A 24912-nucleotide genomic window follows, 5' to 3' on the forward strand; every position below is an offset into this window, starting at 1 on the left:
TCAATACACTTTTCATGAGAAATGCACATGGAACAAGTATTTTATTTACATGTGAATATTTTTTCTTACTTAAACATGTTTTCTCATTCAGCACCTACTTGTAATACATCAAAACATACTGCACACACGCGTACTGGTTTATTCAATCCAAATTTCACAATTGGAACATCTTGTCCAGAACATTTATTGCACAAAATTCGACCACAGTGACGGCTAAAATGAAAAATTAATTTTATGTAGTTAATTTTGTGAAAAGTTAATATTCATTAAAAATAGTTTTATATAATTATTGCATAGTTTTATACCAGTGATGTTTTCGCATTGTCAGAGAAAATTTTGTACCACATTCCAAACAAAGATCCTTATCAGCCCATGGTGCTTCTTGAGTCAGAGAGTCTAGCAATCTATATAGTAATTGTTTTGTTGCTACTTGATAATTAAAAATCGTAATGCCTTCTTTATTCATTGATCCTAAACATGCTCCAGCCTTTACTAAGGTTCGGCAAAGTTGTCCATTGCCTTTCATGTATGCAATCAACAGTGGTGTATTACCATCTAAATCTTAAACCAAATATTATAACTTGTATAAAGGTATAAAACAGATCCCTGTTATCAATATTTACATTTATAATATGCAATATACAAAATATAGTAATAATTATATTTTTATAGAGTTATACTTTCTTTAAATATTATAAAAAGATAGAAAATATATGAACAAGATTACCTGCATTATTTACTGGGTACTGTGACATACATTCCAAGAAAAGTTCGCATATCGTTGCAGCATTATCTTTTCCACATCTAGCTAATTCATGCAGGGGATTTCTTCCCTTAAGATTTACAGCTTCCGCATCTAGTTCACACTCTGTTAAAAGTGTTCTTACTACAGGCACATGACCTTCCCTTACAGCTACATGCAATGCATTATCACCATCTGCATTTACTGCATCGAAATTAATATTATTCTATAAAAGAGAAAGCAAATGATTCAGTATTATATTAAGAGCAAACTTACACATATAAATATTTACTATGTACTACCTGCAATAAAGCTGACACAACTGCAGCATGACCTGCTTTTGCTGCAGCATGTAACGCCGTATTTCTGTTTGCATCTGTATCATTGACACGTGCTCCAGCTAAAATTAAGCTTCGTACTAACATTTCATTTCCAGACACTGCAGCAAGATGTAAAGGTGGAGTTTGTGTAACATCATGTACTCTCGAATTCACATCTACCTGGAATACGATAATTATCTTGTTTACTATATATTTTTTAATCAAAATTTTCAAAAATATTCACCTGTATAGACAAAAGAAACAAAATGCTCTCCATGTCATTCTTTTGAATAGCAGTGTGCAAAAAGTTTCTGCCTTTATTATCATACTGTTCGGCTGCCTTGGGAAGTCGTTCCAATATCGCTTGTGCAGCTTTGTTATTTCGGAATGTTAAAGCTGTAGCAAAGGGCGTCAAACCTTTCTTATCTCGCTTAGTTAGGTCGATACTAGGATGATAAAGCAAGAGGGAAATAATTTGTGGATGTTGATTTTGTATAGCAACGTGGACTGGAGTTTTGCCTTCTGAATCTCGAGCGTTTACATCGGCACCATGCTCGATAAGCGTTTGAACGACTTGTTCCAAGCCCCATTGACAGCATAAATGCAATGGAGTACATTCATCCCGCGCTTCGTCACCTCCTGTGCCATTTGGGCCAGGTCTCCTCGAAGCATTTAAATCACAGCCACTTCTAATAAGAAATTGTGCTATATCCTCTTTGTTATCATCGATCGCTCTATGCAACAGCGTCTGTTGGCAACCATCTGGACCTGGGCCCCAACAATCGGTATCAGCTCCGTATTTAACTAAAATAGACGCTATATCCTCTTGATCTGAATCTAATGCATCCCACAATGGACATCCTACAGAAGTGTCTACGCCTGTTTTACAAAGAGCCTCCACAACTTCGCTCAGTCTGCAGTGTACAGAGAGTTGTAACGGAGTCTCTCCGTTTGAGGTTCTATATTAAACAATATATTAGTAATTATATGATTGGAATTTACATTGTATGTAATAACATTTACCTGGCATTCATATCTGCGCCATTTTCTAATAAAAAGATAGCAGTTGCCGAATCCTCCTTTAATATAGCTTGATGTAGTAATGTCAAACCTTCTTCGTTACACTGATTAATATTTGCCCCAGCTTTTATTAAAGCCAGGACAATATCTTTACCTTTTTTAAGTGGAGTTTTTATAGCTAAGCTCAGTGGGGTTTCGTTTTCGTTGTTTTTTAAATTTAATTGCGATGTCGAATTAGAAGCATTTAATAATTCTAATACAATATCAAAATATAAATTTGAAACGGCAAAATGTATAGGTGCATCACCGGTAGAGGTAACGTCGTCTACCGAGAAACCGTGTTCTAACAAAGCTCGAGTTAAATTTTTCAAGCCAATTTTACAAGCTTCATGTAAAACTGAACACCCCTCTAAATTTTTTTTCATGAAATTATCCTTACAGTAATTAATTAAAAATAATGCTGCTTCTTCTTTACATTCTTTGGTCAAAATGTGTAATAAAGTATTTCCTGTACTTTTGTAAATGGGATTAGGAGTTGCACCTTTAGCTAAAAGTTTCTCAGCAAAAGATTGGCTAAATGGATCTCTTCTCATCGCGATACATAATGGAGTATCATCATCGTTGGTACTTTTATCTAAATCTATGCTTTGACATTCTAATAAAATATCGAAAAGTGGTTCATTTGTCTCCCAAATGCAGCTATGTAAGGCAGTCCTATGAAAGTAAAAAATAATCATATTTAAAAACTGCGGGAACAGCGAAATAAAAATAATAAATCAGAGTCATACCATCCTTTATGATTTTGTAAATTAGGATCAATACCAGCTCGAAGTAACTTAGATCCAATTGCTAACATATTTTCCGATTTGTGTTTTGTTACCAAGTGTAACACTGTACATCCTTCAAGTTCTTCTGAATATTTTCCTTCATGTGCATTCCTTATGCTTACAGACTCGCATAACTGCTGAGTATCACCTCTACTTTCCAGTTGGTCTATTATAAATTCTGCTGTATAAAAATCTCCTTGAAAAACAGCGGCTTGAAGTAAAGAAAGGCCCTTCAAATCTTTTGCATTCAAATCAGCTCCATGTTGAACTAAAATACGGGCTAATGATGGTTGACGACTCTTTAAAGCAACCTCCAGAGGTAGTTCTCCTTTATGATCAAGAGAATTAACAGCCTTCGGTAACTGTAAGAAGAAAATATGAGGAACTTAATACAAAATTGTAAATTATGTCTTCTAAATCAACAAACACAAAAAAAAGCTAGCTACAAAATTATTTCATTTTCAATAATTTTGAATATTTTGATAAATTAATAATTAAACTTTTCCAACAGTTCTTTAAAACATTTTGTACTAAATAAAATATCATTTAAATCAAGATTTTTTGTGTTAAAGGATTTTTTATTGAAAAACAACTGAGATTTAGATCTCTTATGCAACAAAAATAGAATTGGGAAAAACAGCTAAAGTGGCTAGGTTTTTTAATAAAAAAAAAAGCTAGAAATAGTTTAGAAGACTCTAGTTCGAATTTCGCTGCGTTCATTCCCCTTTTTCTCATCCCGGATCCTACAATAAGATTATAAACTCTTGTGTGAGAATATGTGCACGCATTTAAACGCGAGTGTGTGTGTGATATCGAATACATATGTGTAGGTGAGATATTTATACATATGTTGCTGTCAGATTCAAGAATGCAGACACGTGTTGGTGCGAGAAAAAGGAAACGGAAAAGAATGTGATGATGATTATGCTCCGATGTATCGGAAAGTGTGGTTCGTACGAGATACGAAGGACATGACGTGGTAGTACATGTAATATGATTCAGTCATCTAACCACACCACAGTTTTTGGTCGGAGAAATGTATTTTGTAAGAGAACGGCGAAAGATTAGTTCTGACATTATCATGTGATATTATTTGAATATGTAAATATTAAGTGTTATTTATACTAAATATTAGTTAACACGCATATTTTATACAGCATTTGATTGTGATGTGTGCGCGCGCGCGCGTGTATGGTGTGTGTATGCGCGTATATTATATATATTTATGTATATATAAATTTTTAATAATTTAATTATTCTTATTTAACTTTAAAAACAAAATTTCAATATTTGGTTAAAGCTTGAAGCTCATGTGAGTTATGTGTGTAAGTTCTTCCCCTTATCTAAAGCAAATATTTTGTCTTGTAAACATTTGTTTAATAAATTAAGAGCACTTGCATTCATAAGATTTTCTTCCCTCTGTCAACTTAACGTTTATATAATTTCTATTTAAAGTTGCTTTAATTATAAATAATATACAAATAACAATATTAATATTAAAGAACAATATTAAATTTATGGACTAATTTGTATTTGGAAAGTTTGTAACAATTTCTATATGTTAGTAGGATACACATAATTATTTAAAAAGTTAGATGGGTTCATCTTCAATTTTCTTATTTTAAAATTTAATAAATTCGTTAAAAGTGCCTGAACCCATTTTAAAATTTGAAGTATTTAAGATAATTTGTTAGATAAAATAAAAATTCTTTCCACAAAAATTGAGTAATCACTTTCAACGAATATTAATTGATATAAATATGGTTTACATAAGATGGATAGTAACAAAAATGTTAACACATTGACTGTTATGAGAATAGTTGGTGACTGAAGTATTTTGGAGTGATTACATGTTTAACAAATATTAATATCTAATAAAGCTATTTGAACAATAACATAGGATAATAAACAGACATCTTTACAATGTTTCTGCATAATAATATTATATATTTGCATAAGCAAAAGAGGACAAAGATCATGGAAAAGTTGCATGACAGTAAATGTGTTAATAATATATTTTCTTTATGTCAATAGTATATCTTTTGTAAATAGTAATGATAATTTTATTTTTAATTCATTAAATTGTTTCAGGTTTATGTAGTAATGAAAATGAAACAAACTTTAATTTAATAGCACAGAAAAGTTTAAAAAACACATATAATAATAGAAGTTCTGTAATAGGAATAAATACAGTTAAAAAAATATATTTTTCTTTTGGAATATAAATATTTTTTTTGATTATTAACTTTAATTAAAGACCATATGAGATGACATTCCAAATAAAGCTGTATAGAATTATAATAATTGCTGCAATATTTCTGTGTATGTATATGTTTACTTTAATATTTGACACAAAATTTTTTAATTATTAAAACGTTGAACTTTTTTAGATGTAATAATACCAATAAGTGCAAGTGGTATTTCATGTTTTAAATGTTCTGCATCACAGTCAGGAAATGAAAAAAACGATTTATTATGTTCGCACTTTAATGGAAGTGCTCAATTTCAAGTGTATTGTCCATCATCAACACTTTGTAGAAAGAAAACTATTTACTCTAAGTTTCAATGTGAGTTCATTTTTATTTCATTATAGATAATGCATTAAAATGTTAGTTGTTTGAAATATATATCATTAATACATTGTTTTTTACAGCGTCTGTAATTACAGCTGTAGAAAGAGATTGTGCACCTCAAAAACGCATAATTCATATTTATAATCCTGTAGATAACGTATGGAACAATAAAGAAGAAATTGTAGAAACAGCCTATGAAGAAGGTTGTTTTATTGGAGAAGACAGAGGAGCACCAGTAGGTCCACCAGAATATTGTTTTTGCAGTTTTCATTTGTGTAATTCATCACACTCAATTACAACAATGAATATATGTCAAAGTTTTGTATTAATAGTAATATTACTATTCACAAAACAAATGTAAACTTTCGTTCAATTATGTATCTATTATCGTATAAACATTCATTTTCTTCAAGACTTTATAATTTAAGAGTCTTTAAAACTATTATAAAAATTTTTCTTTAGTAAATTACTTTTTCTATTAATGAATACTCAACATTAACAGTCATATTGTGAATAAAAAATATAATAAATATGTAATAAAATAAATATATATATTTTTCTCCATAAATTGTAAGAGAATTGAATTAGTGTTTTACTAATTTTATGGTGCATAAACAATAGAACGGAAAAACATCAAAATGCAATCATTTTTTTTATATCAAATAGAGGCACACTGTGTTTTCAAGCAAAATTTACTAATACTTACAAAAATATATAATTGATGTAAATAACAACCAGTGACTTACCTGAGAATTATTTTCTACCAAATATAGGAACACTACATCCTCCCTCATTAATCGAACAGCAGCATGCAAAGGATGTTTACTTTTTGTCTGCAGTAATTTATACAACAATGAACCAGGCATTTCTTTGAAGTCTTCTCCAGTTAAATCTTCCTAAATGCATAAAACTTTTATGTACTCATATTGTAATTTACATTTTAGAGACAACAAATATTTTTTCTTACCCAATGTGTTGAAATTAATGAACTACAATGTTCTTTTAATTTTAGAGCACCTAATTCTTCAGCAGCTGCATACAATTGTACACAGTCTTTGAGTCCCACTATTCCAATTAAATATTTTTCACATTGCTCAACTAATTCCAACAACTGGAAATTGGATGCTGCTTTCATTAAATCTAATGTTAAATTATCTTGAGTTACTTTTCCCGTATAAATCCATTTCAATAACACTAATCCGACATCAGAATTCAAAAATGTCCAATCTATAAATAAATGTATATTTAGCTTTTGAGACACACAGTTTAAGATTAATCAAAATAACAAAATTCCTTTTTGTTTACGTATAACACAACATATAACACATATAGTGTTAAAACTTATGGCAATTGAACATTTCACATGTTCCTCTTTTGTTAATAATTACTGCTTTAAATTAATATTAACATAATGATAAAAACATACTTATATTAACTTCTATAATTCCAGAATAAAATTAGAATTGAAATTGATATGAACTCTTTAATTCCTTACCTAAAGTAGTCATTTCATTGAGTACTGAGTCATTGAAAAAATCAGTCCTAGCAGAGAGCACAAATTTATGTGCAGGCATTTCTTGATCTATTAATTTAATAGTGACATCACTATAAATTAAACAATTAATGAAACAACAATTAACATTGAATCCTTTCTTAAAAATTACAACAAATGTCAAGAAATTGTGTATCAATTTCTTCAAATACTTGAATAAATGTTATAAGTATACTTTGCTAAGGAATAAGAAAGCATCATAAGACAAACCTATAACGATGTTGACCATACAATGATGCTATAACTGTCAAAAGTCTTTTAATAAATCCAGATTCCTGTTTATCTGCAATAGCAACAGCATATTGACGCTGTAGCTCTGTATTCGCATTATACAAATTAACATACTGTTCTCGCAACAAAGATAAATGTTGTTGCCATTTCTTTGCTTCCATGGAATCATCTGAAATATTTTAAATATAAATATCTCTGTTAATAATAAATACCTTTAACACGTGCATAACCACTTTCGACTCACCCATAATTATAGCAGTAATTGTATCAACTCTTCAATTTTACAGTAAATATTATTGCATAGTTTTCTCTACCCACTAGCCCGTATTTATCTCGAATAATTTAACCTACACAAAAATAAATAAAAGTAAAAATTTCAAACATAACGTTAACATTCCATTCACATTTTAAAAACAAATTAACAGAGTTCTATCATATAAGTCATACGCCCACATACATGGTTTACTGCATCTGTCATACGCGACATACATAGATATCTTCATTTCAGAGAAAGATATAATTGCATTATCAAAGAATCAAAGCAATCTCTATGCACCTTAAATAATGATGGTAATGTTTTGTTAATTCTAATAACAACTTATGGTAATAGGTAATTCGTACTTTTAGTAAGTATATGTATGCATATATGTGTATACAATTTACACTTTGAGCCGCATTTAATTCACGAATTTATAGCACACACATGTATGCGTGCATGGATGTAAATATCTACACATACACACATTCGCAATACTCTTTTATGTATTCAAATCTCTGGAACTTTAGATATTCTATAGATTTATACTCGAATATTTAAATGCAATTGTAATGTAATTATAGTATTCGAATTTTATCCATAAATATTTAAATTACACCGCTGAGCAAAATACTTATCCTCCCCCTCTCTTACCTACTGAGGGACGCTATGGAAAAGCGCATTCCCATCTATGATATCATTTATGATTCTAATATTATTAATATTATAAAAGCAACAATTTTATCGTAATCGTTGCCTTTGAAATTATGATTAAAACAATGATTAATGATTAGTCATCGTGGTAGCTAAATGTTCATAAATATTAATGAATAAGAGCCCATTAAAGTGAACTCAGCTAGGGTAAGGTTAGGAAAGTCTGTCAAGTTGTGTGGTCCTACTTACGCGCTATGCAACACTCTTTACACTTTACACACATTAACGAATAAAATGTACTTGTACATAGGTGTGTATGGACACTGTACATGCACATACACGTATGACACATTATATGTATGTACATTTATGAATAATTATTCAAACTAAAATTTCATAGGATTTGTTTAATCCATAATACCGAAGCATGTATATATGTATGTTTATAAATGATTAAAAACAGTTTTTCAAATTTAGGAGATATTTATTGAAAATTTATAAAATGAATAAATTTAGAAATAGGTGCTATTGTTTTGTCAATATTGTGACTTCAAACGCTTGATTTTCAAGAGGTAAATTTTCACGTTGCAATTAAAACTACTTTGCATATCCATTTCAAATACTTGTGCACATATATGTTTATAAATGTAATAAGAATATTTATATCCAAAAAGTATTTACATTTAAAGAGACCAAGTAATCCAAATAATTTTACTTTTAGTTGTACATGTCAAGCACAACACGTATTTTGGTTCAAGAAAAATGGAAATAAATGAAATTAGTAACTTCTCTGTGAAAAGAAGTAGGAACAAGTTATTGGAAGCTTGTACGTCAACACCTAAAGAAGGTATGTAAAGATTATCTTACATAATTCCAATGCTGTACTTCTACATTTGTTAATTTTAGTCTTTTTCTAATTTCTACTCTTTTTACCCAAAAAATTAATATAAATGATATAAAATGTTTAGAATTCTCAGAAATACTCCGCAAACTCCAAGATTGTGAGCATTCAAAGTTGCCAATTGGATTGTTTTTTGAATTCATGAAAATTGCATATCAGGTCAATGATAATTGCAAAAATTTAAATACCATGCTATCTGCAGACAATAAACTTGACTGGAATGAGTTAGCTAAAATTAATCTAGACTTTGAAGCACATAATAATAGAAAAATCAGTGATCAATGTGTTATTAGCGATCAAAACCAAGAGGATGAAACTTCAGATTCAAAAGAGAAAGAATTGCTTGAAACATATGATACTGATAATTCGACACATCCTACAATATCATCAGACACAGATTTCCAAAAGAAACACAATTCTGATCAGAATCTAGTAGCCAATGCTGAAAACAGTAATCAGATTATAAGAAATTTGTTACACACAGAGCAGGTAAAAAGTTCAGAATTCAAAGATACAGAAAATTTCTTGATGACATTAGTGAAGACAAATCTTAGTGGTATATTACATGAAGGTTTATTAGATTCAGTATTACCATATATGATTCCAAAACCTGCCTTATCACAGCCTGTTATTAAGAAATACACTACAAATACTGACCTGAAAAAAGTTAGTTCATTGAGCAATAATATTGAAACAAAAGCAGTTGCAAGTATTGTACATAAAGAGAAAGATAAAGATAAAAGTAAATCGAATAAAAAGTCAATGGAGTAAGTATATTAATCCAGTAAGAAGAGATAATGAAGAGATAATCATTTTTCGGGTATACTAATAAATTTATTTTCTTTATATGCAGAAACGAAGTGGAAATCCATGTCTATGATGAAGAAAAAAATATTAAAAAGAATTTTCACTGTCCTCAAAAGCTTCTCATTCAAAAAATGCGTTATTTTGCTGATGTAACAACAGGTCAGAAGTTAGAAGAAATAGATATTTCAGTCCACTGTGATGTAGTAATTTTTGATTGGCTAATGAGATGGGTGAAAAAAGATATCATCAAAAAATCAGAGTGGCCAGTTCTGGAAGCAAATAATGCTATACCAATAATGGTTTCAGCATCCTTTTTACAAATGGAACCGCTTTTAGAAAACTGTCTACAATATTGTCGAGAAAACATGTCTGATATATTAAAGACATCAACTATTTTAACTTGTTTAGATGACAATCTTCTTACAAGGTATATTAAGAAAAATGTATCGTTTCTAACAAATAAAGGAAGGTATTCATCAATAACAAAATTTGAATTTATTATTCGTTTCAGATTAATAGAGGGATTCACGAATGAAGATGTAGAATCTTTGAAAGATAAAAAGGACAAAATCCAAAGTAAACTATTTTGTAAATTAATCATGTCCCTTGCTGATGTAATGCCAGACAATAAGAAAGGTCATTACAGTTCATTAGCTACATTATTTAAATGTAGTAAATGTGGGAAAAGTATTACACAGTCAGTCTCTAATTATGTACCATGTATCCCAAATGCAATGAAAATTGATAGCCATGGAAATGTTCACAGCAAACATGTAAGGTATAATTCTAAAATTCTAAAATATTCATTGTTTATCAATTGTAACTTCAATAATACGTATGTTATGTAAAGATTTTATGTTATTTAGAGACTTAACGTGGACATTAAATGATTACATTGTTACTCTCCGTACAGAGTTACGCTCTTGGCGTAAAGTCTACTGGAGATTGTGGGGCGATTGTCATTTTCTATTTTGTACGCAGTGTCATACATATTTCCCGATTCATCAGATGAACTGGTGTTGTTGTCATACAAAATTACCACAATTTTTTATTAATAAGAACCAGAGGCCTATGCCGTTTCCTATTGGCAGATATCCTTGTTGCAGTCAAAGAGCACATAGATTTGAAGTATTGACAAATAGTCAAGAAGGCTGCAGATACAAGGTTGGATTATTAGATATTTAACGCACTTTTATATTCTTTGTTTATAGTATAAAAGACCTTTGTATATTTTGTATTGAGTTTTCTCAATTTTGATAGTGGTAGAAATATTTTAATTGTCACAAAACGAATAGAACATAGATGAAATTAGTCTCCTATACTTAATTTTCAAAAAATATGGTCTTAATTATCTGTATATGGAAATGGCAATCAACTACAATTGTTTCACATATGTATTCATACATACGTATATGTGTATACTTTTACATAGGAACATATCCCAGACATTAGAACAGAAAAGGACATAAGCGTATTAAATATCTTTACAGTACACCGAGAAATAATAGCATTGGAACCACCACAGCTATTTTTTCCTGAGAAAGTTACTAGATTAGTAGCTCGTGATACATCTCTTCAGCCGGGAAAATTAATATGTAAAGATACAATGTGGTGGGATGGAATTCAATTTGCCCCACAACCATCAAAACTTGGACTTCTAGGTACGCGAATGCTTTCGTATTTTCATTTATTATTTACGCCTCATCATGCAACTTCTTACTTTGTATTTGTATTAATTTTTTAGGAAAAATATGGAGTGGTTCAGGATTCCGACGATCATTTCATATGGTACAAGATGTGCAAAAGTCATTGCATAAGATTCATCGACAGATTTCAGTCATAACTGATAGTTCATCAGTCGTGTCTTCAGTCACAGAGAGCGATGAAGATGGTACCGTTACAGCCTATGAAGACAGCAGTATTGAAGAAGATTCATATTTTAGTGAAGAGTCTAATGCACAGATTACGATGAGAACGAAGAGTGAAATGGAGAGAAAATTAAAGAATCAAATTACATGGAGGTAAACACACTAAAAAGTTCACGTATTCATAATTTTTTTTTTTTTTTTTAAATTAAATTTTTCATGATTATTCACCTGACATTTTATTATTATTATTTTTCTTTTTTTTTTTAGAAATAATGGTAGATCCTGGAGTGATGATTTAAATGTGAGATATAATCAAGATAATCAAAGAGACTTTGAAGAGAAAGCAGTCTTGCAAATGACAGCATTACTAACTAAAAGAATATCTGCAGATTTTTCTTTATCAATCAAAATTTTGAATAAACATAATCGAAAGAAGAATCAATTAAATGGTACTTTTTACGTACTATTTTATAAATCTACAATGTTTTAATATATATGAAACTTTTTATGGTGAATGTTCAAAATAGGTGGAACTTATACCAAATTAGAAGCAGAATTTCGCGACCAGTTAAATCAGTTTTATAAACATAAAAATATGACTGGTAAATATCTGTTACGTGCGAAATCAAGCAAATGAGACGTATAAGATACTCAAGAAACTGTTTACAAGCAATAGAAGTGTTCTACACACCAATCAAAGGTATTGTTCACCTTCTTAGTTTTCATTCTCCAAGATGCAGAGATTGGAAACACACACTCATACAAAGTTATGATTCATTTGAACACATATTTTATTACAAAATTGAAATTCAACAGTAATATACTGAATGGTACAAAAATAAATATTATGTAATACCAAAAAATGTATTAAAATTAAAATTAAAATAATACTTTCTCTTACGATGTAAACCTATTCAGGAACAGTATTTAAGGCTCCTCTGGAGTCATATCACTTCTATCCAGTAGCTTGTTGAGCTCATCTTCTGTGAACGCTGTATTAATACGAAAATAAAATATTAGAAACGTTAACTTTTCATTGTATCAAAAACTATTGGAAGATTTACCTTCGTTTTTGGATACAACCACTTGACAGTCCGATTTCAATTGCTTCTGCAGTTCCAACAATGTTTCTTTATTCTTAATATTAAGCATTTGGGTCTTTTTAGAAATGACCATCTTCTCTAGAACACGTTTGGCATCTGCACAAGTTATAATGTTTTCATCGATAGTTCCTTTGGTACATAATCTATATATCATTACTGGACGCGTTTGGCCTATTCTGTGGCAACGTGCCATAGCTTGAATATCTGCTTGAGGATTCTATAAATATTGTTCGTTATATTTATTAACTATATTTTATTATCATAAAACACAAAAATCACGTACCCAGTCACTATCATATATAATAACAGTATCTGCGGCGGCAAGATTTAATCCAACACCACCTGCTCTTGTGGATATAAGAAATATAAATATATCAGGATTTTCGTTGAAAGCTTTAATAACTTCTTTTCGCTCCTCCAGCTTAATTCCACCATCTAATCTAACAGAAGTATAATTACGTAAAGACAAATAATCTTGTATCATATCCAATATCGTCACCATGGTGGAGAATAACAAAATTTTGTGTCCCCTTTCTTTGAGCTTTGGAAGCAACGCATCTAATACTAAAAGTTTGCCAGAAGATTTCACTAAGTTTTCATCTATCTTTGGTAAACCATAGGTATCTAAAGGACAACAGACTAGAAATGGATGATTCACAATCTTCTTGTACATAGAAACTAAAACGATAAAAATAAATGTGATTAAATTTTGAATAGGTATACGACATTTAGGTATAGACATTTTTGAAGAGTAGCATTTAAATATGAAAACACATTTCATGTATACATATCATCTGAAACGCATAATTTTTTAGTTATACGCTATTTTGTATTAGGGCGCGACCATGGATCTTAAAAGGAGCATCAACTTTTTTCAGTGTCTTTATATTTAGAATCTACTCTTCTAGTAGTATTAACTTACGTCTATTTTGCATAGTGATATTGAGAAAGAACTGCACATTATAATCATTGATATCTGCATATTGTTTCCAGATCATTAGTTCATTTTTAACTTTAGGCCTCATTCCTTTCCAGCTTTCTTGATCCAAACTGTCGTCACTTTGAATGAAATCAGATGATACATCTTCATCAACATCCTTATTTATCGTATAATGCATGTTCCTTAGAGTGCATTTTCTCTTAGGTCTCTTGCCATCTTCTGTATATGTTATCTCACTCGAATCATCTGTAGCTTTTGTTAATCTATCTATATCGCGATTTAAAACAGCAAGGTATAAGTCATGCTGCAGTTTTGTAAGAGGAGCATATACGATTACTTCTTTTTTGGGTGGAATATCTATACAGACATCCGCTTTTTCACGTCTTAGCATGAATGGTTGCAATATTTCTCGCAGAGATGATAATACGTGTTTCTCTTCTTCTAATTGCAGAAATTTCTTTGTTCCTTCATCGTACTGAAGTTCCTTTGCATTGAACCAGGACTCAAACACAGCTAAGTCATCAAAGATTTCCGGTAATAGAAAATTCAGTAATGACCATAATTCTGCTAAGTTATTCTGCAATGGAGTGCCTGTCAGCAAAAGTCTATTCATCGATTTACAAGTCTTCAGAAGACTGAAATGAAATAATTTCACAAGTAATTAAAATCAAATTAAGTTTTTAGAATCAGTTGGTTATTTTTATTTGAAGGACTTTGAGAAACCTACTTCAATAGTATACATTCGTGGTTTTTGATCCTGTGCCCCTCATCAATTATTATGTACCTCCAGTGTAGAGATTGAAAGATATATTTTTCCATTAGTGGCATTTCAAAACTAGTGAGAACAATAGGAAGTGTATTATATGAATCTAGGACTTTATATTTCTGCCTCATTTGTTTCCGTAACATTAATCTTTCATCTCGGTTGCCATGGAACACAACTACTGGTAGATGCGGAGCAAATCTTTCAAATTCAATCATCCAATTCGGTATAGTTGAAAGAGGAGCAATTATTAAGTAAGGACCATCTTGCTGTTTCTCAATCAGATGACATAACAAAGCTATGACTTGTACCGTTTTTCCAAGTCCCATTTCATCAGCTAGAATTCCATTTATACCATTTTCATAGAGAACTTTCAACCACTGGAATCCTTCTCTTTGATATTCTCGTAGTTCTCCATTAAAATATTTTGGTATTTCAATATCACTGTCACCTTTTGTTATTTCATTCTCAGAATTTCGAACTAATTCCATCTCTATCTCTTCTGTACTTAAATTCATTTTATTTTTTTCAGTTGAATTAATTTTCTGTTGTACCTACAAAAAATGGATGATAAAAAAGAGGAAGATTAAAATAAACCACAAAAAATTTTAGTATTCTTTGTTTACATTTGTGGGTATATAGTCTCGTATGTCATAGTTTTGACCAACTCTTTTCTTCCTTTTTTCCTGTGGTGGTATATTTTCATCTGTTACAGTAGTTTTCTTTACACTAGATTTGCTAATTTTACGGCTATCCTTCTCTTCTTTACCATTAATTTTATCAACAATATACGAAGCATAAAATTTGCTTCTATTCAATAAATGCATTAATCGTTTGTATTGTTTCTCCTGCAACTCTCGATTGTACTCTTCTTCCATTAATCGTTTAGTTTCTAACCGATGTTGTCGTTTTCTTTTCCTTTCTTGTTCTATATCTTCTTTTGCATCTATAACATATTAGGAGCAAATAATAAAACAATATGAAACTATTACATATGGGGATACAGAAAAACTAACTTTATTAAAGCTGAGACAAACTTAATACTTAGAACAAAAAATTCAAAAATAACTTTGAAAGGAGAATATGTTTTAATAGTTTAGTTAAAAGTATAATATTATAGACAGCACAAATATGAAGCTGAAAAAAGAAACAAAAGTTAAAGAAGACATTAGGCTTAAATTTTTCACAATTTTAAAAATATTTAAAACATACCAATATACTTATTAATGAAAAAAACAAAAAGAAAGAAGATAATTCACCAAATTTAAAAAATCCGTGTGAAAATGTTTGGGGAGCATTCATTTAATTCAAAAAAAATTTATAAATCTAGGTCTATCAGTTTGAATAAGCAATACTAACAAGTAATGATCATTTTTTATATAACAATAATGATCATTTTTTCATTGTTTCACTCAAATTTAAGATACTATTTTTAATAAAAATTTAATAAAAGGAGTACCTAAAAGTTTTCCATACAAATAAAATTAAGCAAAAAAGTACTAACCCTGAATATCCGAAAAAATAAAGCTAAGAAACCACGAAATCATTTAAAAAACTTTAAGAAAAGTTCAGTTGAAAAAATACTGGACAAATTTTTGTTACATAAATAGTAATAACTTTGTAAAAAGTTTTACATAAATAGCAAACGTTTCACCTGTAACTAAATTCGAGTCGATGGATTTAAGAATTTTTTCATCGGTCATTTTCGCTGAGCTATTATAGGCGATTTCACTTAACAAAAAATACAAAAAATAATAGATTAAACAAAGCGAATACGAAAAGAATAACGTCAAATAACGTTACGAACAATCATCTAAAATCTAACACATGGATGTGCCGTATGTCCCGCCAAATCGTGGTATTATGCCGAATATTCTATCGCGCATCTCATTCGCGCAGACTGTTGTCATTGGGCAAAGAGAGCCAATAGAATTTAAAAATTAGTCTAGCAAGCAAATTACATGTTTCCTATCTATGAATTTTATGATACCAGATTTTATGATGTCATCTAGTTTAAGGCGCATGCCCACACAAAATAAAATAATTTTCATTTCCATTTGTTTTTGGAACTTTCGAGAGTATTACAAATTTGAAACAGTTTTTTTTTACACATAGAATACTTAAATATTTCTCATTTCTATCTTCTTTGCTTCCATAACCTTTAAAACTGTCCGAAGTTTTAAACAAATTTTGTAAAGTATTTGTATACTTTGTGCAACTTTTTTATCAACTTTTAATTATGGCAATGAATAATAAGTATTTACAAGTGTTTTAAGACTGTTTTGGAAGTATTTTTTTTTTAATAATAATATTGAAGTTCTTCTTTGACATCTTGAGTATATTCGTCTGATTATAGTATTCCGTATTTATATTTAATAAATCATAAAAATGATGATACATTGTAATACTGAGAAAATATATGTATATTTCGGTTTATATCAATTATGATTACAAATCATCTGTTTAAAATCAACGTTCATCAACATTCATCATCCAATGTTAAATCCGGTTTTGGAGGCTTTTTAGCATCTTTGCAGTATGATACCAATGCATTATTAACTTTCAAGAGAGATCTGTAACTTTCGCTTATAGATTGCAGCGAATTGGATATATCTCCTAAAAGGTTACATTAAATTAACAGATACCCTTCTAATTTCTTAGTACTATATTACCTATTCTATAACCTCATTTTTATCAGTAACTTAAAAGTATAACATTTGAAATATAAACAACTTAAATATGGTAGAAGAATAGTTAACAATATAAAAATATAATTAAAAAATATTTAATTCGGTATAGAACACTGACTTACTAATAGAAGACGTAATGTCGTTAATAGTACTTTCTTTCGTCACTTTTACGCGTTTAAATGAATGTTCCATCGTAGCTATTTAGTTCTTACATTCAACTCAATATTTAAAAAAAGAAACAATTTAAATATAAAATAGTTTCACTTAAAGAAGTTCAAAATGCACGGAATAATTGTTAAATGACGCCAAAAATATTTTAGCATAATATACTTTCCGACTTAAAGATTGGCGGGAATATAAAATGGTTCCCCTTCCAAGCGTTTCTCTGATCTACTATAAGTCGTTTGTAGCGTTGAGCTTTCTTGACAGAGTGTTACAAGTTTGTTCTAATGAAAACGGGTGTGGGAGAACCATACAGGATTCGCGATATTTTTTTTGTTAATGTTATTACAATTGTGCATACAAAATTTGTTCATTTATTTGAAATAAAAAAAATTAGAATCCCAGCTTATATATAATTCACAATCATGAATCTTCATTATAGAAAATTCACTCACAGGACTTGATAAACCATAAAAAAATTATTGTACCTTTACAATATCTGTGCAATTAATTTTATAGTAGTATTTTATAATCAAAATATTTAAAAATTGATATCACAATACTATCATAAATATTTCATACAGATACATATACTATTTATTTAATAAATTGAATTTGTTCATTAACTGAAGTTTTCTTGTAACTAAAAATTTGTAACGAAGTAAAGTAATTAAGTATCAATTCTTAGGCACGGAGTATTCTTAATCATCATCAGAATCAGAGTTTGAAGAGTTACGTCCTCTGATAGTCTTGGGTTTTGAAACCTGTGACAACCATGGTTTTTTACTATTTTCCACAGAAAAACTCTCCTCAAATTTAATTACACCTGACAGAGAAATCCTATACTCTAATGTTTCTGTTGAAAAATCGTCACAGTTTCCTAAATCAGTAAATCCAACAATGTAATCTTTAGTTTTCCCATTTAGAATGAGAGCTACTGTGGGAATGATTTTGATTCTCAAACGTTCTGAAAATAAACATCACAGATTAATGTTGAAACAATTTAAAGAACTGTAGATAACTTTATGAATTACCTGTTAAAAATGGACACCTTTCCACATTTAATTTACAAAACTTAGCTTCTATGTGCTTCTTGGCCAAAATCTTGAGATGATGGTCCATTATCTTGGATCTTGGTGAATCATCTTTATAGAATAAACAAACAATGTTTTCAGACTTCTTTGACATTTCGAAAAAGTCTTTTTCATATGGTAATTCTGTGTATTCTCCATGACCCTAAAATTATACATAAAAATTAAGTAGTATATATACTAAGTATTTTTAGCTTGTGGATCTATTCAGATTCAAAGTATTAAAAAAAAGGAGAAACAAGAAATATTAATAAAATCAATGTGACATAAAGAATCAAATGAATGTAAATTACCAATGATAACCAGTTTTGCTGTTTTTGTTGAAGCAATTTTAATTTTTTCAGTCGAGCCTCGCGTAACTTTTCAAAATCACTAATATCCAAATTATCCAATTTTTCTAACTCAGCATCTAGTTGTTTTTCAACACATTGTGTCGCTTCGATTACCTTTTGTTGCAAAACGGCCTCCATTTTTCAACAAACCTAAAATTCGTACTGTTTTTGTACATGTATACATGATCCATAACAAGTTTTATATAAAATGAGTAAGTTTGATATTTGAATATTGATTACCATTAAATATACTGCTTACTTTGTGTTTAGTGAATATCTTGCAAAATTGAGACAATTTATACTATTATACAACATTTATTGTAGTACATTTCAATTCGTTAAACGTTTGTCAACGTGACAGATTTGTCCAAACAATTTGCTCCAAGTTTAACCATATAAGGAATTAGTTTAAGAACAGTCACATAGTAAAAACATATTGATGTTACTTCTACATGGAAAAATATAATTTCTTATTTTCTATATAATCATCGTTTTTTAAAGGAAATTTGTGGATGATCAGTTTTCAGAAATTGTGTATTGTAATTTATAATACAATCTATGAATTAAAATAATTTAAAAACAAGATGATCGCTAAACAAAATTCATTAAAATGATCCATAAATCAAAGAGTATATAGATTATAGATACATGCCTGCCCTACGAGAGCATTACAAGAAATAGTATTCCCAACTATGAAATGATGTTCCATGGCGAAGTTTAAATTTCTGTCGTCTAATCACTTGTAATTTAACAAAATTTTTCAACCTTTAGTGGCTTTTAACACAGTTGTATACAAGTTGTTTAAAAAATGTTAAGAAACATTAAGCAAACATAATTTAGATACTCATACTCTTATAAAAATATGAATAAAATATTTAAAATGTAACTTCTCTACAAATTTACTTTTTGGTTTATATATATAAAATACATTGGACTCATTTATTTGTAGTATTTGTTGTTAGCAAACTAAATAATAAATTACTAAATTAATTCATACTAAATTAAAATTGTTGATCTGCAAATACATTAGCCATGGAACAATACTTTATCACATTTTTTTATTTTATACTAAATTTTGACACATATCATATGTACTGTACATTATCAGCATCTTTGAAGTTTAAATCGAATCTAAACTAAAATATAAGTAAAAATATACTTCAATATCAGTATTATAAATTTGCTACTTATATACATCTACAATTTCTTATACATATATACAAGAAGTTTGTTATGTAAAGTTTATGTTTGAGAAAATACATTGAATTTAGCAGAGAAATAAAATATTGTTTCTTATATTTATATAATTAATTTCTCATATTATAACTATGTAAGGTATCACAGAGGAATTCTTGCAACATTAAAATTTGTTATATGTACATGTGAAATAGGAATTGCATGTACACTATTAGTGTAATCTGCAAGTGTCTTTTACCAGTAATATATGTATACAGAAAAAAATGAATGAAAATAAACAAATCCTGAATTAACAAAAAATTTATAAAAAATGATATAAATTACATCATAATGCCCTGCTAATAAATCATGGTCAAACTGTATCAGTTTGTGAATATATTACACAATAATTAGAAATCCTTTTTACATGGAAGTGGAAAGTAAAAAATATATATATTCATTAATATGAAAAACATAAACAGTTATGTATATAAAATATAATGAATATTCCAAGTACAACTATTCAAATGAACATAATGTTTGATATAACAGTTTCATTTTATTCAAATTACTTTTTGAAAAGTAAATTTATCAAAAAGCAAAAATAAAAATTCATAGAATTTTTTAAACAAAAAATTATGTGTTCAATATTTCATTTTATAACTGCATATAATTCTTTTTATGTAAATTCAAACATGAATTTTTGTGAATTGAAGAGTTTATTACACGTAATACCTTGAGCTTGATATATTTATGATTTATATAAAAGAGAATAATATATAATAGATCAAAATATTGATTGCATTCTCGTTTATATAAGTTACGTGTGTATCGTATTAATACATCGTCAAACAATTCGAATAATTGTATATGTATAAATGTATGATTCCTAAATATTCATGATACTAAACAAAACTTAATTACACTTTGTACATATATTTTTGTTTCCTTTTAAATTAGAGTGCATAAAATATGAAAATTTGTTTTAACATATAAAGAGTAATTTTATATAGAGATATGATGTTATTTAAAATAACAAGGCGAACTCAGAGATACAAATAGTAAATAGAGCATTCGCTGTGCTATATATGTACTCTTTATCATTTTGTATACACAAATACAGCCTAAAATAATTAAGATTATTTGAACAATAGCAATATTCCTTCAAGAAAATGTAGGAAGATTACAATACAGTTTGAAAGTGACAAGTGTCACAGAAGTATCTTACTCTGATTTTTACATAGTTGAAGGTGTATCAACTACTCTAATTAGATTTGATAAGAGGTCGATGTCATATAACTAATTTTACAATTTTTCAAAATAAATTCGTTCAAATACTAATGTGAAGTTAAACTTTAATTTTTCTTTACATTTAATTTATATTAACTAAAAATTGAAAAGTGATTGAAAGATCATAATTAATATATTCACATGATTTTAACAACTTATACATTAATTTGTTTTCAATAATGAAAACAAATTTGACCAGCCAGTTTAAGTAGTGCATTACTCCAACTCACTATAAATATTTTAATCCCTGATAAAATCACAGAAGTAGATGCCTTCTACCTTTGATGCGATTCACTAAATTACAGATCTTCAGGGCTGGTCCAAGCTTTAATCCCATATATTTCATCATCATGTCTGAATTTAATAGTAATAAAGCTTTCCCATCAATTTCCTGAAAAGTATTTTTCATTACAGTCATTTGCGAACATGTCTTTCCGAAAATTGATTACCAATGAAATATTATTGAAATCTCCATGGAATGACTTACATGTTTTCTAAATAAATCTGCATGTTGTCCCAATGCAGGGTCTGCGACACCAATATAATGTATCACGTCTTCGATAGTCCATTCTGCTGGCTCGGTGGAAGGTGTACGATTGGTGGAACTCTCAGTCTGAGTAGTGGATGTTGCAGCTTCAAGTTCTGTATTCGAAAATAATACTTTTTAGTTCTCAATACATTATTAATACAACAATAAATTATATAATTATGCTAACCTGGAACAGACTTCCTAGGCTGTTTAGCGGGCGTTGGCGAAGACAACGCAGAATTATTTAAACTGGGTACAGAACTTTGCTGTATCGATTGCTGCTGAATACTCAAAGACAGATTTTGCTGACTCTGTGATGACCATCTTCTCTTTTCAGTAGTAATAGTATTATTAGTTGTAACACTACCAGTGTTGACTGCTTCTTCACTATTCGTAGACTGAGGTTGCTGAGTATTTGGACATTTATTACAAGTTTCTTTCCTCCTAAATAACATATTTTCACATGCACAAAGGTCTTCAAGTTGTCGCCTGATATATATGTAAAAATCCTCTTCTTCCATAAATATGGGCAACCTAACAGACGTAGGTTTACTTTCTAGAATTAAACTTATACTTTCTCCTTCGCCACGCTTTAGTAAACTTAACATTTGTCTGGGGCTCATTGCTGCCATTAGGAAAGCTTGGAATATGTCTCTCGTTACATTTAATATAGGACCTGTGCCAAATTGGGCTGGCATGGCTTTCACCTTACGAGGATCGAAGTAAGGGCCACACGTGCAACTATGATTTACATAAATTGTAACTGAAATAAAATAAAAGTAGAAGGTTAAAAATCAATAAGAAATAAGGAGGAATATATCTAATTATTACACTATATACCATTCTCTAAAGAATGCAGTTTGGTATTAGCTGTGCTGGTATCAGGTTCAGTAGCTGGTTGCGGAGGAGCACTGGATCCTGCAGGACTCACTAAAGCAACAGCTGGTTCTCCATTAGTACCTCCACCTGATACAGCCATTACAGGTAGAACATTACTAGTTCTTGACTTAAATCTATTAGGCCCTGTCGCTGCAAATATTCATTTAAATTAGTAATCGCAAATATGATTAGCTTTCCCACTATCATATCAAATCTTACATTTCTGTCTTGGAGGCTGCAGGGGATGACCACTTTTAAAGCACCAACCAGCAGGAAAAATATCTCTAGAATCGTACCGACACCAATAATCGAAAGCCCCTCTCCAGCCATCAAACGTAATATGAATCATGTCATCTTTAACAGCGCCAACAGTTGCTGTACAAATTAGTTGTGGATTCTTTTTATCTATTGCTTCCAGTTTATGTCCAACTTCGAACATGTTAGAGCGTGGAGTTTTCGGTTCACGTTTGAACACTTTTGCGGGTGCCATTTCTGCACCATTCAGGGTTTTTAAAAGAAACATGGGCCAACTGGAAGCATTCATTCGGAAGCCTAATGGAGGTTGCAGCATGCCACCAGACTTTTCGCAGTGACCAATTGGATGGATTTCGTTACTATCAACCAAGCGCCAGAAATCATTTTTATTATCCGAACCGTCCAATCTTAGTCTCAAACGTGGTCCAAGTACTCCCACAACAGTAGCAATACAAGTTGATGTTAAGTTACGAGGATCTAGAGCTTCCAATTTCATACCCATTTTGAATTCATTAATCGGTGGAACTTCATGCTGAAATTAAATTTAATTATTACAATGTACGTGCATTATAGTATAATCAAATTCTACTATGACTGTTTTAACATTAATGAGGTAGTTTACCTGTTTGAAACATTCAATTGGTGCAGCTTGACTATTTGTTTCTTTCAAATATAGATCCCAGTCAAAAGTTTGGTATGTTTCATACTGAAATGGACCAGTAGAGGTTGAAGGAGAGTGAGACACATGATTGCTAGTATTTGTGAAAGACTGAGTTGTAGAGGGAACATTGTTTCCACTAATTAATCCTGATGGTGCTAGAGATGGGGCAGGTGAAGACTGATCCCTGTTATCTACTTAGAAAAAGTTAATCATTTAAAGAACAATTTTTTAGAAATATTTTAGAGAGATGTAATAGTATACAATAGCAAATATTTAATTCTTGTTACTAACTTTTTTTCATGTCGATTTGTACTTCTTTTTTCTGGTGCTTATTCAAGCAAAATGAAGAACAGAAATCTTTTGTAGGTCCGTCTTTCTGTTCTAATCTCACAGGCGTACCTCTAATAACATTATCACATTGGACGCAAGCACCTCGCACATAAGCTTTACGGAACTCAGAGAGACAAGTTTCTGAACAAAACTCCTTTTTCCCATGTTGCGTTGGAAGAACATACTTCAAAGGCTGCTTAGTCTCTCCGCACCAAGTGCAAGAGTTTTTTGTTTTTGGTGGTCTTCCTGGACCTACATTTTTAAATGTAAGATCTCTCAAATATATACAATATAGATGTAACTAAAATAGTCAACATCTATCACAGAAAATGAGAAAGGGCCAAAAATGGTTAAAAGTAAAAGATTACTCTAAAAAGTAATATTCCTGTACCTCTCACTTTGTTTTGTGTAGATGACATGCTTCTTCATAGAAACTCGATGCTTGGTATTAGAACTTATTGCATAAGATCATTAGTTTCATTTAATAATTAAGATTATTTTTCTGCCCATTTGTGAATTTTGGAAGCACCACTTCTAAATTGAGAAAAGTTTACTACTTTCACTCAGTTCACGAATATGTTACACTAAATCTTGTGTTGCGCAAGATATGTCTTTATTAACTTTTGAAGAAATAATATTTCATTGGAATCCTGTGATGATTACTTCGTTACGATCAAAATAATTCCGTATCAAAAGTTATGTCAAGCCGCCATATTGCTTTGATTTGGCCGCGCGAATCCGTGGATAAAAAGGTGGTAGAGAGGATTCGCCAAACGAATATCGATATCTTGAGAGGTGTACATAACCTATAGTCTGTTGTGAAATTCGCGACAATAGCGTTTCGAAGAATATCAAATGCTTCATTTAGATAACTTAGTAATTTCTATTATATTTATACTGCGAAAATATTCATGATGAGTCATGCAAAGTTTTCGTTACGATTAAAGTAGTATATTCCAT

General features: G+C 29.9%; 6 protein-coding genes across 12 annotated transcripts; 2 read left to right on the forward strand and 4 right to left on the reverse strand.

Annotated features, from left to right (window-relative positions):
• Positions 1-22: 22 nt before the first annotated feature.
• LOC143185326 (rabankyrin-5) lies at positions 23-7848 on the reverse strand. Of its 2 annotated transcripts, XM_076388270.1 has the most exons (13): positions 7723-7848; positions 7510-7612; positions 7245-7434; positions 6978-7087; positions 6450-6709; positions 6229-6378; positions 2871-3271; positions 2086-2796; positions 1307-2021; positions 1045-1242; positions 728-968; positions 306-561; positions 23-213 (listed from the first exon to the last, which is right to left on the reverse strand). In XM_076388270.1, the coding sequence occupies exons 2-13, from the start codon at positions 7511-7513 to the stop codon at positions 84-86; spliced, it is 3366 nt and encodes a 1121-aa protein (XP_076244385.1). In that variant the 5' UTR covers positions 7514-7612; positions 7723-7848; the 3' UTR covers positions 23-83. The 2 variants fall into 2 exon arrangements, with proteins under 2 accessions (XP_076244385.1, XP_076244386.1); XM_076388271.1 differs by lacking the exon at positions 23-213 and having other exon boundaries at positions 471-606.
• LOC143185327 (uncharacterized) lies at positions 3761-6204 on the forward strand. 2 transcript variants are annotated; one of them, XM_076388273.1, is made up of 4 exons: positions 3761-4234; positions 5001-5231; positions 5300-5476; positions 5563-6204. In XM_076388273.1, exons 2-4 carry the CDS (start codon positions 5177-5179, stop codon positions 5841-5843), a joined length of 513 nt encoding a protein of 170 aa, XP_076244388.1. In that variant the 5' UTR covers positions 3761-4234; positions 5001-5176; the 3' UTR covers positions 5844-6204. The 2 variants fall into 2 exon arrangements, with proteins under 2 accessions (XP_076244388.1, XP_076244387.1); XM_076388272.1 differs by having other exon boundaries at positions 3761-4010.
• A 776-nt stretch (positions 7849-8624) lies between the features above and the next one.
• On the forward strand, positions 8625-12514 carry LOC143184398 (uncharacterized). Its single transcript, XM_076386595.1, has 10 exons — positions 8625-8747; positions 8897-9022; positions 9144-9843; positions 9930-10310; positions 10395-10661; positions 10750-11047; positions 11316-11544; positions 11628-11904; positions 12019-12200; positions 12279-12514. The coding sequence occupies exons 2-10, from the start codon at positions 8938-8940 to the stop codon at positions 12386-12388; spliced, it is 2529 nt and encodes an 842-aa protein (XP_076242710.1). The 5' UTR covers positions 8625-8747; positions 8897-8937; the 3' UTR covers positions 12389-12514.
• Positions 12515-12524: 10 nt separating this feature from the next.
• LOC143185095 (lymphocyte-specific helicase) lies at positions 12525-17439 on the reverse strand. The gene is made up of 8 exons (XM_076387831.1): positions 17370-17439; positions 17042-17173; positions 15184-15503; positions 14522-15111; positions 13777-14429; positions 13138-13532; positions 12816-13071; positions 12525-12743 (listed from the first exon to the last, which is right to left on the reverse strand). Exons 1-8 carry the CDS (start codon positions 17437-17439, stop codon positions 12679-12681), a joined length of 2481 nt encoding a protein of 826 aa, XP_076243946.1. The 3' UTR covers positions 12525-12678.
• Positions 16969-19223, reverse strand: LOC143184804 (phosducin-like protein 3). 4 transcript variants are annotated; one of them, XR_013002817.1, is made up of 5 exons: positions 19092-19223; positions 18794-18982; positions 18444-18645; positions 17370-18376; positions 16969-17173 (listed from the first exon to the last, which is right to left on the reverse strand). XR_013002817.1 is itself a non-coding variant. In XM_076387284.1 (4 exons), the coding sequence occupies exons 2-4, from the start codon at positions 18968-18970 to the stop codon at positions 18111-18113; spliced, it is 645 nt and encodes a 214-aa protein (XP_076243399.1). In that variant the 5' UTR covers positions 18971-18982; positions 19092-19223; the 3' UTR covers positions 16969-18110. The 4 variants fall into 4 exon arrangements, 3 of the variants coding, with proteins under 3 accessions (XP_076243399.1, XP_076243401.1, XP_076243400.1); XM_076387284.1 differs by having other exon boundaries at positions 16969-18376; XM_076387286.1 differs by having other exon boundaries at positions 16969-18376; positions 18794-18994; positions 19092-19191.
• Positions 19224-20839: 1616 nt separating this feature from the next.
• Scm (Polycomb protein Scm) lies at positions 20840-24653 on the reverse strand. Of its 2 annotated transcripts, none has more exons than XM_076387283.1 (8): positions 24344-24653; positions 23914-24204; positions 23584-23813; positions 22926-23493; positions 22668-22856; positions 22015-22590; positions 21786-21940; positions 20840-21689 (listed from the first exon to the last, which is right to left on the reverse strand). In XM_076387283.1, the coding sequence occupies exons 1-8, from the start codon at positions 24369-24371 to the stop codon at positions 21555-21557; spliced, it is 2172 nt and encodes a 723-aa protein (XP_076243398.1). In that variant the 5' UTR covers positions 24372-24653; the 3' UTR covers positions 20840-21554. The 2 variants fall into 2 exon arrangements, with proteins under 2 accessions (XP_076243398.1, XP_076243397.1); XM_076387282.1 differs by having other exon boundaries at positions 23584-23816.
• Between the last annotated feature and the right edge of the window lie 259 nt (positions 24654-24912).

Source organism: Calliopsis andreniformis, chromosome 10 (assembly GCF_051401765.1).
Source record: "Calliopsis andreniformis isolate RMS-2024a chromosome 10, iyCalAndr_principal, whole genome shotgun sequence".
Classification (NCBI taxonomy): domain Eukaryota; kingdom Metazoa; phylum Arthropoda; class Insecta; order Hymenoptera; family Andrenidae; genus Calliopsis; species Calliopsis andreniformis.